The sequence below is a fragment of the Amblyomma mixtum genome, chromosome 4, assembly GCF_055824585.1.
Source record: "Amblyomma mixtum isolate Tamu chromosome 4, ASM5582458v1, whole genome shotgun sequence".
Classification (NCBI taxonomy): domain Eukaryota; kingdom Metazoa; phylum Arthropoda; class Arachnida; order Ixodida; family Ixodidae; genus Amblyomma; species Amblyomma mixtum.
The window spans coordinates 89237660-89252396 of NC_143015.1; the positions used below are offsets into that span (position 1 = coordinate 89237660).

General features: G+C 46.4%; 1 protein-coding gene across 1 annotated transcript in view; it reads right to left on the reverse strand.

Annotated features, from left to right (window-relative positions):
• Positions 1-14523, reverse strand: part of LOC149347347 (cytochrome P450 3A6-like) — a 46156-nt gene extending 31633 nt beyond the window's left edge. Inside the window, exons 1-3 of the mRNA XM_089585559.1 lie at positions 14406-14523; positions 4820-4919; positions 941-993 (exon numbers count right to left, since the gene is read on the reverse strand). Coding sequence (XP_089441685.1) covers positions 941-993; positions 4820-4919; positions 14406-14482 — 230 coding nt within the window. The 5' untranslated portion in view covers positions 14483-14523. The remainder of the gene's footprint in view (positions 1-940; positions 994-4819; positions 4920-14405) is intronic.
• Positions 14524-14737: the final 214 nt, after the last annotated feature.

The following is a 14737-nucleotide window of genomic DNA, read 5'->3' on the forward strand; positions in this document are numbered from 1 at the left end:
CTAACAATAGCTGGCCGATGAAGACCACACTTTCGGAGGTGAAAGTCAAAAGCCTGTTTGTTCACCTCCACAAGTTTGGTCGTCAGCCGGAGGCTAATAACAGAGCTATGGGCGTCCTAGACGAAACATGCGGTCCAGAGGCTTTTTCCCCGACTGTACACTCTTTGCCAAAGGCTAGAGGCCAAAATTCTTGATTTTAGGGATGCTCTGCGGCTCGTTCTACATTGCCAGCATTTCACTTCTCTTGAATGTTAGTGGAACTATTGTACTTAACTGTCCCGGAAGTTATGGCTGCCCCTGCTGCTAGAAAAGCCCGACAGCAAGACTTAGAAGCAAGCACCTTGGGTCATTTACTTGAGAAAGCCTGTACATCGCGGTCAACAAGCGATTGTCGATGATACTCTCGCTCCTCAGCTCACCGCACTGGATCTGTGTGAGCCATTCCCATGGCCTTCTGGATCCGAGCGCGCTGAGCTGCATGTTAGGCCCAATTTCCGTCATGCTGCGAGGTCAAGGGGTGATGCTTCCAGAATGACACACCCTCTCTCGCATATACGCTGACACCGCAAACCTTCTCACACTCGCGAGACTTGGCGTGGAGGATCTTACTACAGAACTAGTGAGCCGACCCCACTGCATTCCCCGCCGCGAGCGCCATCCCTCGGGTGTGTCTCTTGCAATGCCTTCCCAGAAACAAGTACCGCTATGAAAGATAGACAACTACATGCAATTCTAGAAAGCTACCCGACTTTGTTATAAGGGCCGTATTAGTCATTCATAGCTTACTGGAGCTATTTGAGCATAATTAGTGGCAACGACATCCAGGCGTGTTGGTTTAATTATGTTAATCATACAGCGAACCAGTCAGCGCAAGTCACCGGTCGTATTCTCGCGGTAAAGGGCTATAATTTTTTTCACTTCGATACTGTCGGGGACTTACCCAAAGACGTCGCCATGTTCTTTAAGCCATCTGTCGAGGATTTCGATGCAGTTCTGCGATTTCATCAAAAGCCACAGTTACAGACGCAGAGGAAAAGGGAAGAGGCAGAAGAAAAATTTATTTGCAAATGCTGCTTTGTTTTTTGAGTTGAGCTCCCAAGTTTACTGAGAAGTCAGCAAACTTCACAATGATTTTACGACCCCACGCGTAAAAATAAAAATGCCATGAACTCTGACGTACTGAAACAACCAATTCAATTCAATTCATTTATTTCACCACATATTTACATGGTTGGAGCTCTCGGGCAAAAAGCTGCTCGGTGCAGCTTGACGAGGCCCAAGAGACCGTAACAAGGTAGTGCAGTGCCGACATATGATTAAAATATAACAAAAGAAAAAAACAATATTCTATTCATTATTATATACAAGGAAAAACACGGCTAATGTTACAATATAAAAACTGACTGTGTACTGAAACATAATACATGTTCAAAAAGACCGTCGTAAACGACATAATTACGCAAATGACATCAGTATTTGATAACAAAACCAAATGTGATGACGGACAGACATTTTAGGATTTTATTGTGCGTTTAGAAATCTTTCCCGCAAGTCGCTTCTTGTGGGACATCAAATTTATACTTGTTTAGCAGTAAGGGGAGGTTATATTTCAATGACTGGTTCTTATAATTTGTTCTGAAACGAGGAACGTGCCAGTTTTCTGTGTTTCGTGTAGATACTATTGGTTCGTAGCGTTGTAGCGAAGCGGTGGCAATTAAAAAGTCACGAAATGAATTAGACAAAGAGAAGTATGTACGCAAAATCCGGAAGTCTTATAATGAAAAGACAGGAATGAGCTTATAGGTTGCGAAAAGCAGGTCAGTATGTGCTAAGTGTTCGTGATTCCCGATGTATCGTGTAATTCTTTTCTGGATTGTAAAGATTTTTTGTTTATTTCTATTGGTTGTAGTGCTCCAGACAAGGTTACAGTAGTTGATATGTGAAGCAAATAAGGCATGGTATATTTGGAGCTTAATGCGTGTTGGAAGGAAAGTGCGGCAACGCGAGACCACTCCAGCTACTGCGGAGATTTTTTTTGCGTATATTAGCAACATGCATGTCTTAGCTTAACGTGCTGCTAAATGTAACTCCAAGTATTTTAAGTGATTCTACGATATCAATGTTCTGCGCTTCATAGGTTATGACATGATTAGATTCAAACGTCCAGACAGAGTAAGCTCATTATATAGAGACCTTGACGAAATTCAGACTAATGTCAATGCTCAACTGAAATGTCAGCTAAGGTACCTCTTGCCAAAGAAAAGTATTCACTGTGCTTCCAGCCCTTAAAATTTTTCTGGCAAGAAAATATAGCACTTATAAATTCTTTACGACGAACTATGATGACAAAATTACAGATCGATCTGCTTAGTGTTCGTTGCATACAAGGTACAAACCTAATCGCTCATGGAGCCAGTACAACCTTAGACTTCAATGAACCAAATGATCAGGCAGACTTTTGTAAAGGATACTCGACAATAGACCATTATCACACTATCAGTCAGGTTATGTAGAATTGCGCAGAATATAACCGGCCCCTACATATAGCCTTCATTGATCACGAGAAAGCATTTGACTCAGTGAAAACCTGAGCTGTAATGCAGGCGTTTGGGAATCAGTGTAGAAGAGTGTTATGTGCAAATATTGGAAGATATACATAAGGACTGCACAGCTATCATAGTCCTCCATAAAGTCAGCCAAAAAATTCCAATAAAGAAAGGTGTCAGGCAGGAAGACAGGATCTCTGTAATGCTATTCACCGCCTGTTTACAAGAGGAAATCCAAGGCCTTAATAGGTAACAGTTGGGAATAAGGGATAATAGAGAATACCAAAGTAATCTTCGATTCGCTGATGACTTTGCCTTGCTAACTCACTCAGGACATGAACTGCAAAGCAAGATGAATGAGTTAGACAGGTAGGGCAGAACCGTGTGTCTAAAAATTAACATGCAGAAAACCAAAGTAATGGCCAACAGTCCAACAAGAGAACAGCACTTCGCATTTGGTAGCGAGGGTCTGGAAGTAGTAAGGGAATACGTTTACTTAGTTCAGGTAGTCACCGCTGATCCGGATTATGACAGGGAAATAACTAGAAGAATAAGAATGGGGTTGAGCGCATATGGGAGGTTCTCTCAGGAATAACCTCCCCGAACACATTGTCGTTGAGACAAATCCTTCCAGATTCAGACAGCTCCTGATCGGCCATCTCAACGACAAATAATTTTTTCTGCACTCTATGTCAGCTTCCAAGCACTGCAAACCGACCAGCCTGTTCTACTTCCAAAGTTCTAATCTGTTATTGTTTTTATTTCTGCCACACTCTGTCATGACTTGACTATCTGAATTTGTTACTTCTGTCTTTTTTCGTCTTGTTCTTTTTTTCTATTCTATATTGAATATTTTCTGTATTTTTCTGTATTTCTATATTCCTTCTATATTTATATTCCTTCTATACTTATATTCATGTATGACTGCTGAACACCCCTGTACCACCTCCACCGCCCTTATGTAATGTCCCTAACGGGAACTTTAAGGGTTAATAAATGATGATGATGATGGTGATGATGATTATGGTGAAAGGCAGTTTACCAATATCCCTCCACAGAAAAGTATACAACAGCTCTATCCTACCGGTACTCACCTATGGGGCAGAAACGTGGAGGCTAACGAAGATGGTTCAGCTTAATTTAAGGACAACGCAGGGAGCTATGGAAGGAAAATTGATAGCTGTAACGTTCAGAGACAGGAAGCAGGAGTGGGTGAGGGAACAAATGCGGGTTAATGACCTCCTAGTAGAAATCAAGAGGAAGGAGTGGACTTGGGCAGGGCATGTAATGCGAAGGCAAGACAACCGCTGGTCCTTAAGGGTAACGGAGTGAATTCCAAGAGAAGGCAAGCGTAGCAGGAGGCGGTAGAAACTTAGGTGAGCGGATGAAATTAAGACGTTAGCGGGGATACGCTGGCCGCAAATGGCAAAGGACGGGGTAAATTGGTGAGACATGGGAGAGGCCTTTGCCCTGCAGTTGGCGTAGTCAGGCTGATAATGATGATGAGGATGGTAAGAAAAGTCACGCATGTCTAGCACGTAAGGGCAGTTATCTGAAAGGAGCCAGATAATCAATCATTCGTTACTTACAGTGCAGAAGAGACATAGTAGAATGGCATCATATCACTCATACCTACTCAATAATAAAAACGTTAAAATTTTTATGGCCGCGCCACAAAGCTTTTTATGTTCACTGCTTTTGATCGCGGTATTTAAGAAACGCGTGGCATGTTCTGCTCCAAAGGAACAGAATTATTTTCGGAAGTGGTGTCCTACGAGTTACCTTAATTATGTCATGGAACTTTACATATTTTTTTTAATGCTGAGGTCTTTATAAGGCCTTCGCATGGGAATAAGGCGTTTCTTATTGAGCACAGGCAATTGTATGAATGCAGACACTGCGCAACCGTACGAGTGAGGATACGTAACAATGCTCAAGCAAGAGTACGATGGGAAATACCAAGAGGGCCTCCACAGCGACTACACTCCAGCGCCAGAGGAAGAACAAAGTACCGAACCCAAAGAAGTCACTGCTCGTTCTCGTGTCTATTTGATAACAAAATACTTCGGGCGTTAGATTAAGACTTTTAAGTCCAAGAGACAAAAGCACTTCGCCGTTTCCTAGAACGCAATCGACAAAATCTTTAAGAAAGGTAGTAAATTTCTTACTTTTATTTCCAGCGTGGTAAGCAGATTTCGGCACTGTTTTCATTTGGCTATAGCAACGCACACTGGCTTTTGCCCAAAAGTCAAGGAACGATGCACCATACGCACCGGTTTCCGAAACTCGTCGAAGTTGCCCTTGATGAGACTTCGCAGCGGCACAGTCGGTATCCCGGTACCCTCGAAGGCCTCGAAACATTTTCGACGTTCTCTGCATCCAATTACGATATTGCGAACAAAGAAAAATTTGGAGAGGTCAATTTTTCCGGTATTTAACACTGAATATTGCTACAATACATCCATCAAATGCGTAAAACGCTTTTTTCTTTATTTACAAGGCACACAGTGTTGTCCCAGTGTTTCCTGTAATGTGTTTTTTTTCTTTTAATCACTGAACCCTCTCTACTGTGCTATCAAACGTTCTTGTTGCAAACCAATAGTACTGTCAGCCTCTGATGTAAAAAGCTGATACCGTTACTTCAGAAGCCAAACACGGATCGCTCAAAGAAAAAAACGTCGTTATTAATAACAGTGTAAAATACTTGTGTTTCAATATGTACCAAACTGTGCAACATTTTCAACATTTTTGGTACTAAGAATTGTTACGCATCGAGTGCCTATCCATTCCCGTTCTCCCTTATTATCGTGAGGAATTTCGTCAACCATTTAATCTTCAACAAAAGTTTGCTGCAGTGAAGACGGCAATAAGATCGGTACTAGAAATCCTCAACAGGGTTGTTTTTTCAGACATAATACGTGGGGCACATTCGGACGTTCCAATTCTAAAAAACGTCCTTGTGTTTTCGAACGAATGTAGACTTCTAAAGCTACAAATATCAAAAGGCGAAAAACACACTCCATGACTAACATTGACTGGTTTCATTTATTGGAAGCGCGAGAAGAAATTACGGTCGCCAACGTAGTCTGACGCAAGTTAATTATGACAAATGAAGTAATTAATGTACTTCATCGTCTTAGTGAGTGCCACGTCGATAAATGCAGCCTAAAAATTGCGTACACTGCGCATCTCATTCGGAAGCAAATGTGTAAGAACCCTCCATGTCACTATGTATATGGCGCTGCCAGGCTATGCCGGCGTTGTCGGAACCAGAAACCCTTAAATTCAGTTTTATTTGTCAGTTCCTTACGCAACACCTAAATAAACAGAGCGTGGCGATGGTAATGACCTCATTTCTATGGCACACGTGCACCTTGGCTAGGAAGCACCATGGCTAATAAAATTTTCTTTTCTTTATTCAAGTTGGGGTAAAAGGACTATTCTACCAAGTATTTGGTCGCAGAGAAGCAGAGGTCAAGGCCACTGGGAATGCTTGTGTCCACTAAAAACCGTCGGTACTCGGCAACAAGAGGATCGAACCTCTCCCCTCTCGCGTATCAAGTGTGTTGTGCGAACCTGGTCGGTCACCGCTGCACTGTGCAACACAGTACGGGACTCCAAGGGTTCCAAAATGTCCATATACTATACAAGTGTTACGATCCAGCGTAATAAGTTTCAATTAGTTTTTGCATTTATGTTTCTTATAAACCTTCTCGCTTCTTTTGTTTTTTGGTTGGCGTCCTCCTATAATAAGGAAAGCCACAATAGCGCTAATACACGTTTGCATGGAGTGCTTTAAAAGCTAGCTCCATCCTGGAACCATCAAACCAGCCATACACAGCCCATTACAGCAGGTCAAGAAAGCGCATCCACGAGTACGTACGGCTCAGAGAAAAACGCCGGGCAGGTACCTGACTTCATTTTTTCTGAAGCCGTTCACCGCAATTGCCATTTCATTGCAACAACAACGCCTTAACTGATAGCACCCGGACAACATCATCATCATCACCACCAGCCTGACTACACCCACTGCAGGGCAAACGCCTCTCCCATGTCTCTCCAATTAACCCTGTACTTTGTAAGTTGCCGCCACTGTATCCCCGCAAACTTCTTAATCTCATCCGCCCACCTAACTTTCTGCCTTCCTCTGCTACGCTTGCTTTCTCTTGGAATCGACTCCGTTACTCTTAAGTACCAGCAGTTATCTTTCCTTCGCATTACATGCCCTGCCCAAGCCCACTTCTTCCTGATTTCGACTAGGATGTGATCAACCCGCGTTTGTTCCCTCACCCACTCCGCCCTCTTCCGATCTCTTAACGTTACACCTGTAGGGGTGCGTTTATTAGGCGTCCTCAAGAGACCGAACCGCCGTGCAGGATCTGGCAGCGTAGACGGCGTAGCCAGCACCAAGAGAGCGGGGCAACTTCGTCGTCGTCAGGCGCAGCGTAGTGTCGGCGCATAACTTCGTCGTCGTCAGGCGCAGCGCAGTGTCGGCGCATGGCGGTAGCGGAACCTGTCACAGTTGGCACACTACAGTTTCCCCCCGGTGAAAAGGAGCCATCCTGGCGTCTTAAGGGGAAGGAAGAACAGAGGGGTCGTAGTACGGCTTCAGTCGGTCGACGTGGACGGTTTCGCGGCCACGGCGACGCAAGTCCGCAGCGGGTGCAACAGGCTCAACAATATAATTGACCGGAGATGTTTGCTTGAGAACCCGGTAGGGACCATGATACCGATGCAGCAGTTTCCGCGAAAGGCCGGGAGTTGTGGGAGGCACCCAGAGCCACACAAGGGAGTCGGCAGGGTAGGAGGTAGAGGCCGCGGAAGTGTCGCGGTCATGTTTTTGCTGCCACTGGGTCTGCGTGGTAAACGAGCGAGCAAGCTGGCGGCATTCTTCGGCGTACCTGGCAGCGTCGGACAGTGGCGTGGACTCGGAAATGTCGGGTTGGTAGCGAAGAAGAGTATCCATCGTGCAGGGGGGCTCGCGGCCGTACAGAAGAAAGAAGGGAGAGAATCCAGTGGTGGTTTGTGTCACAGTGTTATATGCGTAGGTGACGAAGGGAAGAACTTGGTCCCAGTTGGAGTGGTTGGCGTCGACGTACATGGACAGCATGTCACTGAGGGTTCGGTTGAAACGCTCGGTCAGGCCGTTGGTCTCAGGGTGGTAAGACGAAGCGGTTCGATGGATAATGCGGCATTCCTTGAGGAGGGCCTCAAGAGCGTCAGACAGGAATACGCGTCCACGGTCGCTGAGCAGTTCTTGAGGAGCACAATGGCGAAGAATCAGGTTCTATAGAAGAAAGGAAGCCACGTCGCGGGCGGAGGCAGATGGTAATGGAGACGTTTCAGCATAACGTGTGAGATGATCCACGGCCACGATAATCCAGCGGTGACCAGCGGGAGTGGGAGGGAGGGGGCCGTAGAGGTCTATGCCAACGCGGTCAAACGGGCGGGCAGGGCAGGGTAACGGCTGCAGTGTAGCAGGCGAGGTGTGAGGCGGACATTTACGCCGTTGACAGGATGGGCAAGATCGCACAAAGTGTCGAACAAAGCGGTACATGCCACGCCAGTAGAATCGGAGGCGGAGACGGGTATAGGTTTTCAACACGCCGCCGTGTGCACACTGGGGGTCCGCATGGAAAGCGGCGCAAATGTCGGTGCGTAGATGGCGGGGGATCACTAGGAGCCATTTGCGTCCGTCGAACAGGTAATTGCGACGATAGAGGAGACCGTCCCGAATAGAAAAGTGACGGGCTTGACGTAAGAGGGAACGGGACGAATTATCAGTCGTAGGACTCGAAAGGAAGCTAATAAGAGTGGCGATCCAAGGGTCTTTCCGCTGCTCGGTGGACATGTCGGCAGTGGCAAGCGAGGACAAGTCGTAAGCAGACACAGGAGCAGGCGATGAAGCACTAGCAGGCGGCGAGCGGGAAAGAGCGTCCGCGTCATTATGCTTGATGCCAGAGCGGTAAATGACATGAATGTCATACTACTGCAATCGCAGAGCCCAGCGAGCTAGGCGGCCTGACGGGTCTTTGAGAGGCCAGCCAGCACAGGGCATGGTGGTCGGTTACTATACAGAACGGGCGACCGTAGACATAGGGACGAAATTTAGGCGTCCTCAAGAGACCGAACCGCCGTGCAGGATCTGGCAGCGTAGACGGGCGTAGCCAGCACCAAAAGAGCGGGGCAACTTCGTCGTCGTCAGGCGCAGCGTAGTGTCGGCGCATAACTTCGTCGTCGCCAGGCGCAGCGCAGTGTCGGCAAGGTAGATATACCATGGTAGCGAAGGCTCCATAGACGCCCATTGGTCCAAAAGATGGTGGCTCATGGGGGCACCCCAGCGCCCCTATTTTGGGTTGCAAACTACGTATGAGTGACGTCGAATGACGTCACGCATACGTGTGTTTTTAGCGCGAATTATAAAGTGGTCTTTTTATAGAACCCGCATTTTCAAGCCAGTATCACTTGAAGGTTGCCTTTCAGTGCGCACCAACCTTTGCCAGTCAAATGTTCTCGAGTTCCTGCTAGTTATGGCCTTGTTATTGTGCAATTGGGAACCCAATGAAAGTGACTGGCAAAGAAGGCAGCATAGAAAGGCAGCAACACTTTCAGATGCTGGCTAAGCATGCATGATTCGTAGTGGAAACCTTGGTGGAAATACAGGTGCGAGTACTTTTGAGTATATCAAGGTATGATGCACAAAGCACAGGCTCAAGTGCACAGTTTGCAATACAGTGTACGGCAAGTATGGTTTTCATATTCATGGTTTATTACAGCAACCAAACAAATACAGTGATAAAGCACACCAACAAAAATGCGCGTCACAGGCAGCTCAAGCAGTAGTTTTTTTTAAGCTGGCTATTCATCTCAATGGTCACAGTGCGGATAGGAAAAAGCCCTGAAGTTCCACGAACGTTGCCAGGCAGGAAATTGAAAAGTATAGAAAACAATGCTACAAAAGCTTCCCTTGAGGCAAACATGACATGACATAAGTAGGCGCATCAACACATAGACCATGCAGCACACAGGGATTACTCCTCACATTTCATTTCTTCAACTGAAAGAACACAGCAGCTGTGTTTACACCTTCATGACAATATTAAAAAGAAGTTTTAGCATCAACAAATCTGCTCAACGCTAGAGCATTACAGCATACATAGGGCCTGCGCACAACCTCGAGACCTCCTTCTTGCCGCTAACCGAAGTAATTTGCTGCAATTCTAATCAAACTGAAATATACATGAAGTGCAGTTTAAAGTGAAGTGCAAGGACATTCAATACAGCCACTCCTTCCTCGAGTAGGCACGGCATCGAGATGCAGCCATCCTGGCCGCAGATACACAAACAGTTCGAAGTGCTTGGAAGAAACCCTCAGGTCTCGCAGCTGGCACGGCGTCTTCTCCAGGCTGAGGTTGCGGCAGAACTGCACCCACGTTTTGCACCTGGACATGATGCAGCGTCCACGTTACACAACTGCACCCAAATGAATACCATATACTTCAAACGTCAATACGCAAAGATTCCTTTCACCTAAATGCAGTACGTTATAACTATGACAGAAAATGGTCGCGCCAATCCTTCGCGCCTCAGAGTGCGGTTACGCTCGCCTGATACCACGCGGCTAGCTGCTTTTCTATGCGCAAAGAGTGACGAGAGCGATGCAGCAAAATGAGTTTAAAACTACATTGACGGTCATGTATACGTAGAACGGCAATAACTACTGCTGGGCGAATTCAGTTAAGGCACAGTCAATGCGGCGCACATACAAATGGTTGAGTTTCGATACTGTCAGTTGCGAGGGGATCCTCAAATTGGCTTCACGGTGCTGCAAAACCCATTAATGTCATGCTCAGAGCTGTTAGGCAGCGCAGTTGGTTTTAAATTGACCATGCGGCAAGTAGAGGGCACGTGGTTGCTCATGAGAGCCCGGTATGAATTTCACGTTGGTGACAGTCGGCTGCACGAAACTAGCTATAAATAAGACAAATGATTTGTGTCTTTTGCACATCTTATGACTGCAAGTGCGTGCCCTGCAATTTACTAAAATATCCCGATAACATGAAGCCAAGTGCGTATGAAACGGCTACAGCTACGATAGGCGCGGAAAGCCCGACAAAAGCATATCTAGAGCAGACGACAACGGCAAGAGCTCACCTGCGAAAGTCCAGGGGCTAGCGGTGTAGACTTGGTAAGACACCCTCGGTACAACCCACGCTGTCAAAATGTGCCACGGAGCAAGCTTTCTTCACATGTCGCAACCTCATCTTGAAATGCAGTGCTAAGCGCTTGAAACGATGAGCGCGAAGCCTCGGGAAAAGGTTTCGCACTGGCCGTACACCGAAGGAAACGCTTCAGTGGTGCAGCGGGGTGCATTTCTTGCCAAACGGTGACAGAGAAGCGACGGGCAAGGACGACAAAAACTTCTTAAAAGGGCCATTTCGAGACCGGCGAGCTTAATTTGCACGCTTTCCAAGGCGCGCCATAGCAGGCAGCTGGAGATAAGAAATCGCTTCGCAAGTTCCCGCAGCCACTGTGGCCGCGTACCGAAACGAGGCCTGCAAAGTCGCGCTGCAAATGCACCGCACATTCATCAAAAGAGGACGCAACAAGAGCGTTGTAAAGAATTACAAAATTCGGCGCAATGTTTTGCTGAAATAGTTTACCTATTTTATAAAACGTGGCATTAAAATATTCATTTCTTACTGTTGTTGTATAGCATTTTTAATTGTGCTTTTGAATTTCATTATATAAGTGTTTCGGCCGCCCAAAGTGGCTGTGCTGCAGTCGCGCTAAACCGTTTTCGGGCCCAGCCTTCGCCACCATTCTACATCCACCTTGGTGTCGGCGCATGGCGGTAGCGGAACCTGTCACAGTTGCCACACTACATACCTATCATTTTCCTTTCCATAGCTCGCTGTGTTGTTCTTAACTTAAGCTGTACCCTCTTTGTTAGCCTCCACGTTTGTTAGCTTCCATGTGGCCGGACTAGCCACGAGATGGTCGAGGCTAGTCCGGCCACATAACCAGCTCTCCTGGATATGTGACATTTCCTTCCCAAACGAAAGAACCACAGGGCTGAATCCACTTTTGATGCCTAACAATAGCAATGTCAAATAAAAAACCTAATCCTCCGGAGATTTCAGCGTCTCTCAATGGTGGATCAAGTGGAGCGCCGCCAGCTTTCCATATAGGTAATATTGTCAAGTAGTTCTGACGGTACTCCAGCGGTCTGGAAGACCGCGAAAAAGGCTTCCAAAAGTTGCTCATTCAGCTGCCTCGCACCAACAAAGAACTGAATCGTTCGGCGGTGCGAGAGCAACAAGTCTGTTTGGCGGTTGTCGAACAGAATGCCTGCCGTATCTCGGCCTTGCTAAATTTATAGACGGTAAGCAATCGCCAAGATAAGGCGATAAAAACAACTGCGACAGTCGGAACAGTGGAAGCGGTGCGCGTGGCTGTAATCACTTGAGATAAGTCTGGTCGCGTGTCGCGTCACATGCAAATGGTAAAGCTGAGTGCCGGAGGCTTTGAGTGTGAACAAACAAGAAGTGTAATATTTTGGCAATATTGAGAAACTCCACGCAGCAAGGGCGCGTCTATAAAATAGCTGCAAGATGTGTTTTACATGCGCTGGGCATATAATACGCATTCAAGGATTCATATTTTCATGCTACGGAGTCTCAGTCAAAAATCGTATAGAATTCATTAGGAAACAAGATCCGAAATTGGCGCCAATTTACGCATGAGAAATGGTCGGTTGCAAGAAAAAAAGTGCATGGCCCTGACCTGGATTCCCGTCCACACCTACACGAAGCGAGATTGCTGTTCGAGTGATAGATCAGACCACTTGTATGTCACCACAAGAGTGTAGGCGGCATTTTGAAGATGTATTTTTACACATGAACTGCTCTTCCTCGAGATTACTGTCCACAGTGGCTTAGTGGTTAGGGCGCTGGGTTGCTGAGCACAGCGTCACGGGCCGAGGCTCGTCCGGGGTGGTCCCGTTTTGATGGAGGCGAAACGCAAATGACGCCCAGGAGTTGTGCGTTGCCTCTGTACGTTGTGATCCCCAGGTGGTCGAAACAAAATCCGGAGGCCTTGTCTACGGCGCCTCTTTCTTTCTTAATTTACACCCCCTTGATCCCTTCCATCCTAGCGTGATAATGTGGCCCCGTGAGAAGTGAGGAATAATTTACTACGTCTATTTCATTTCCTTAGTTCCCAAATGCTACATATTTGGGGTGTCTGTATGAATGGTCCAATGCATCGTGCAAGAAAATGCGCTGAGCAATCGGCGTAAGCAACAATTGTAGGCATATCCTACCCCGACGGATGAAGCTACCGTTGTATAACTCCCTAATTCTTCCTCATCTCCCATATGCCCAATTGGCATGGGGTACAAACCCCAAAAACAAACTGGCCCTCTTCGGTGGCTCAGTGGTTACGGCGCTTAGCTGCTGACCCGAAAGACGCGGGTTCCATCCCGGCCGCGGCGGCTGAATTTCGATGAAGGCGAAATTGTAGAGGCCCGTGTACTGTGCGATGTCAGTGCACGTTAAAGAACCCCAGGTGGTCGAAATTTCCGGAACCCTTCACTACGGTATCCCTCATAGCCTGAGTTGCTTTTGAACCTTAAACCCCAATGAACCAACCAAAAACAAACTTTAAAAAATTGCTGGTTTTAGAAAATAAATAAGTAAGAATAATAGCTAACGTATCTTATGATTCTCGCACAGAAGAACAGCTTAAAAATCTGCCAATCATTACTGTTTGGAAACGCCGTAAAGAATAATAACTCCCTTTTTGTAAATATTTCCCCAATAATGAAAAATGTAACCACATCAGGCATGTCATCCGGGTGTGTGGTACTTAGCAACTCTTAGCAAAAGCGATTCCGTTAGATCAATAAGCAACATGCTGCCAGCCCCCACCGGTCAATGTGCTTGCCAATCTATTGATGTCACCAAACTTCCCGGGAAATCATTGAAACAAATGTTTGTGCTGTAATTTATATTAGCCTATGACTGTGTCTGCAGCATGCCAGTTCTTTTCTCCTTTTCTTTTTTTTTTCTTACGTTTAGCCGGTCATGCTTTTTTTTCCCTTTCATGTGAGTGACATAATGTATAAAAGGCCAGTGCTATGTTGAGAGAGGAACAGTAACCTAATGAATCTGCTGACAGCAGCAGCTTTTTGTGGCTGCTCTATCTTTGCACTTTGTACAAAGTAAAACAAAATTTGATTTCATTTCATTTCATTTGATGGTAGATGGGCCATGCCACTGGGTACAGTTTATGTCCGCCGCCTTATTAACACCCGGTTGCGTGTCCTTTAAGGGCTTTGATAATGACTGCGTAGAACCACTTGCTCTAACGCGTCTCGCGAAGACACAAAGGAAGAAAAATGTATACGTCAGTAAAATCGTAATCTGTCCTGTTTAACCATGAATAATCTGATTCTGAGCGTCGAAATGCTTAGCGAGAGCATTGCCACACCAAAGAAGAGCCCTTCATGATTCAAAAACCCACAGGTCTCCAAAGATGCAACCACAAAAAAAGCAAACGCGGATTTGACATGGCTTCACAGAAGCACTAGACTTCGCGTCACTCGTTTTGTATATGGACGCACAATAACTCGAAAAGGCAGCCAAACGCGCGATGACGGACTAGGACCGACCTCGCAAAAGTGCCACGCTGAACACGCATACAGCCCGGCCAATACCTCTTAAACACTGCAGCTGCCAGTATTATAACCTGTCTGGAGAATGGGCTGTTCTTCCGCTTTAATGCACTTAAGCTTGTCCTTTCGTCCCCTATTTCTCGGGGACAAAAATCTACCAGAGACTTTTCTTTTCGTCTTACCTGATGAACCAGCGACATAGGCTGTACAGCACGCAAACCAGCACTGCCGCAAGCCACGGCCACGTAAAATTCACCATCGCCGCGTCTGACAGCTCCTACGGGACCTTCTAAGTCAAATGCCGCAGAGGAATATTCGGAGAGAAAAAGAAAGGGGGTAGGCAGCGGGTTGGAGATGCAAAATAAGTGCGCATGCAGATAACTCCAATGACAAGGTTGTTTCCCTCCTACTAAGTTCTGTCATCCTATCTCCAGGGTTCAGATATCAGGAAGATGGCCCACTTTAGCACTCCCGTGCATGGGCCCTTTCAGCTTAGCATACGAGAGCTGTTATC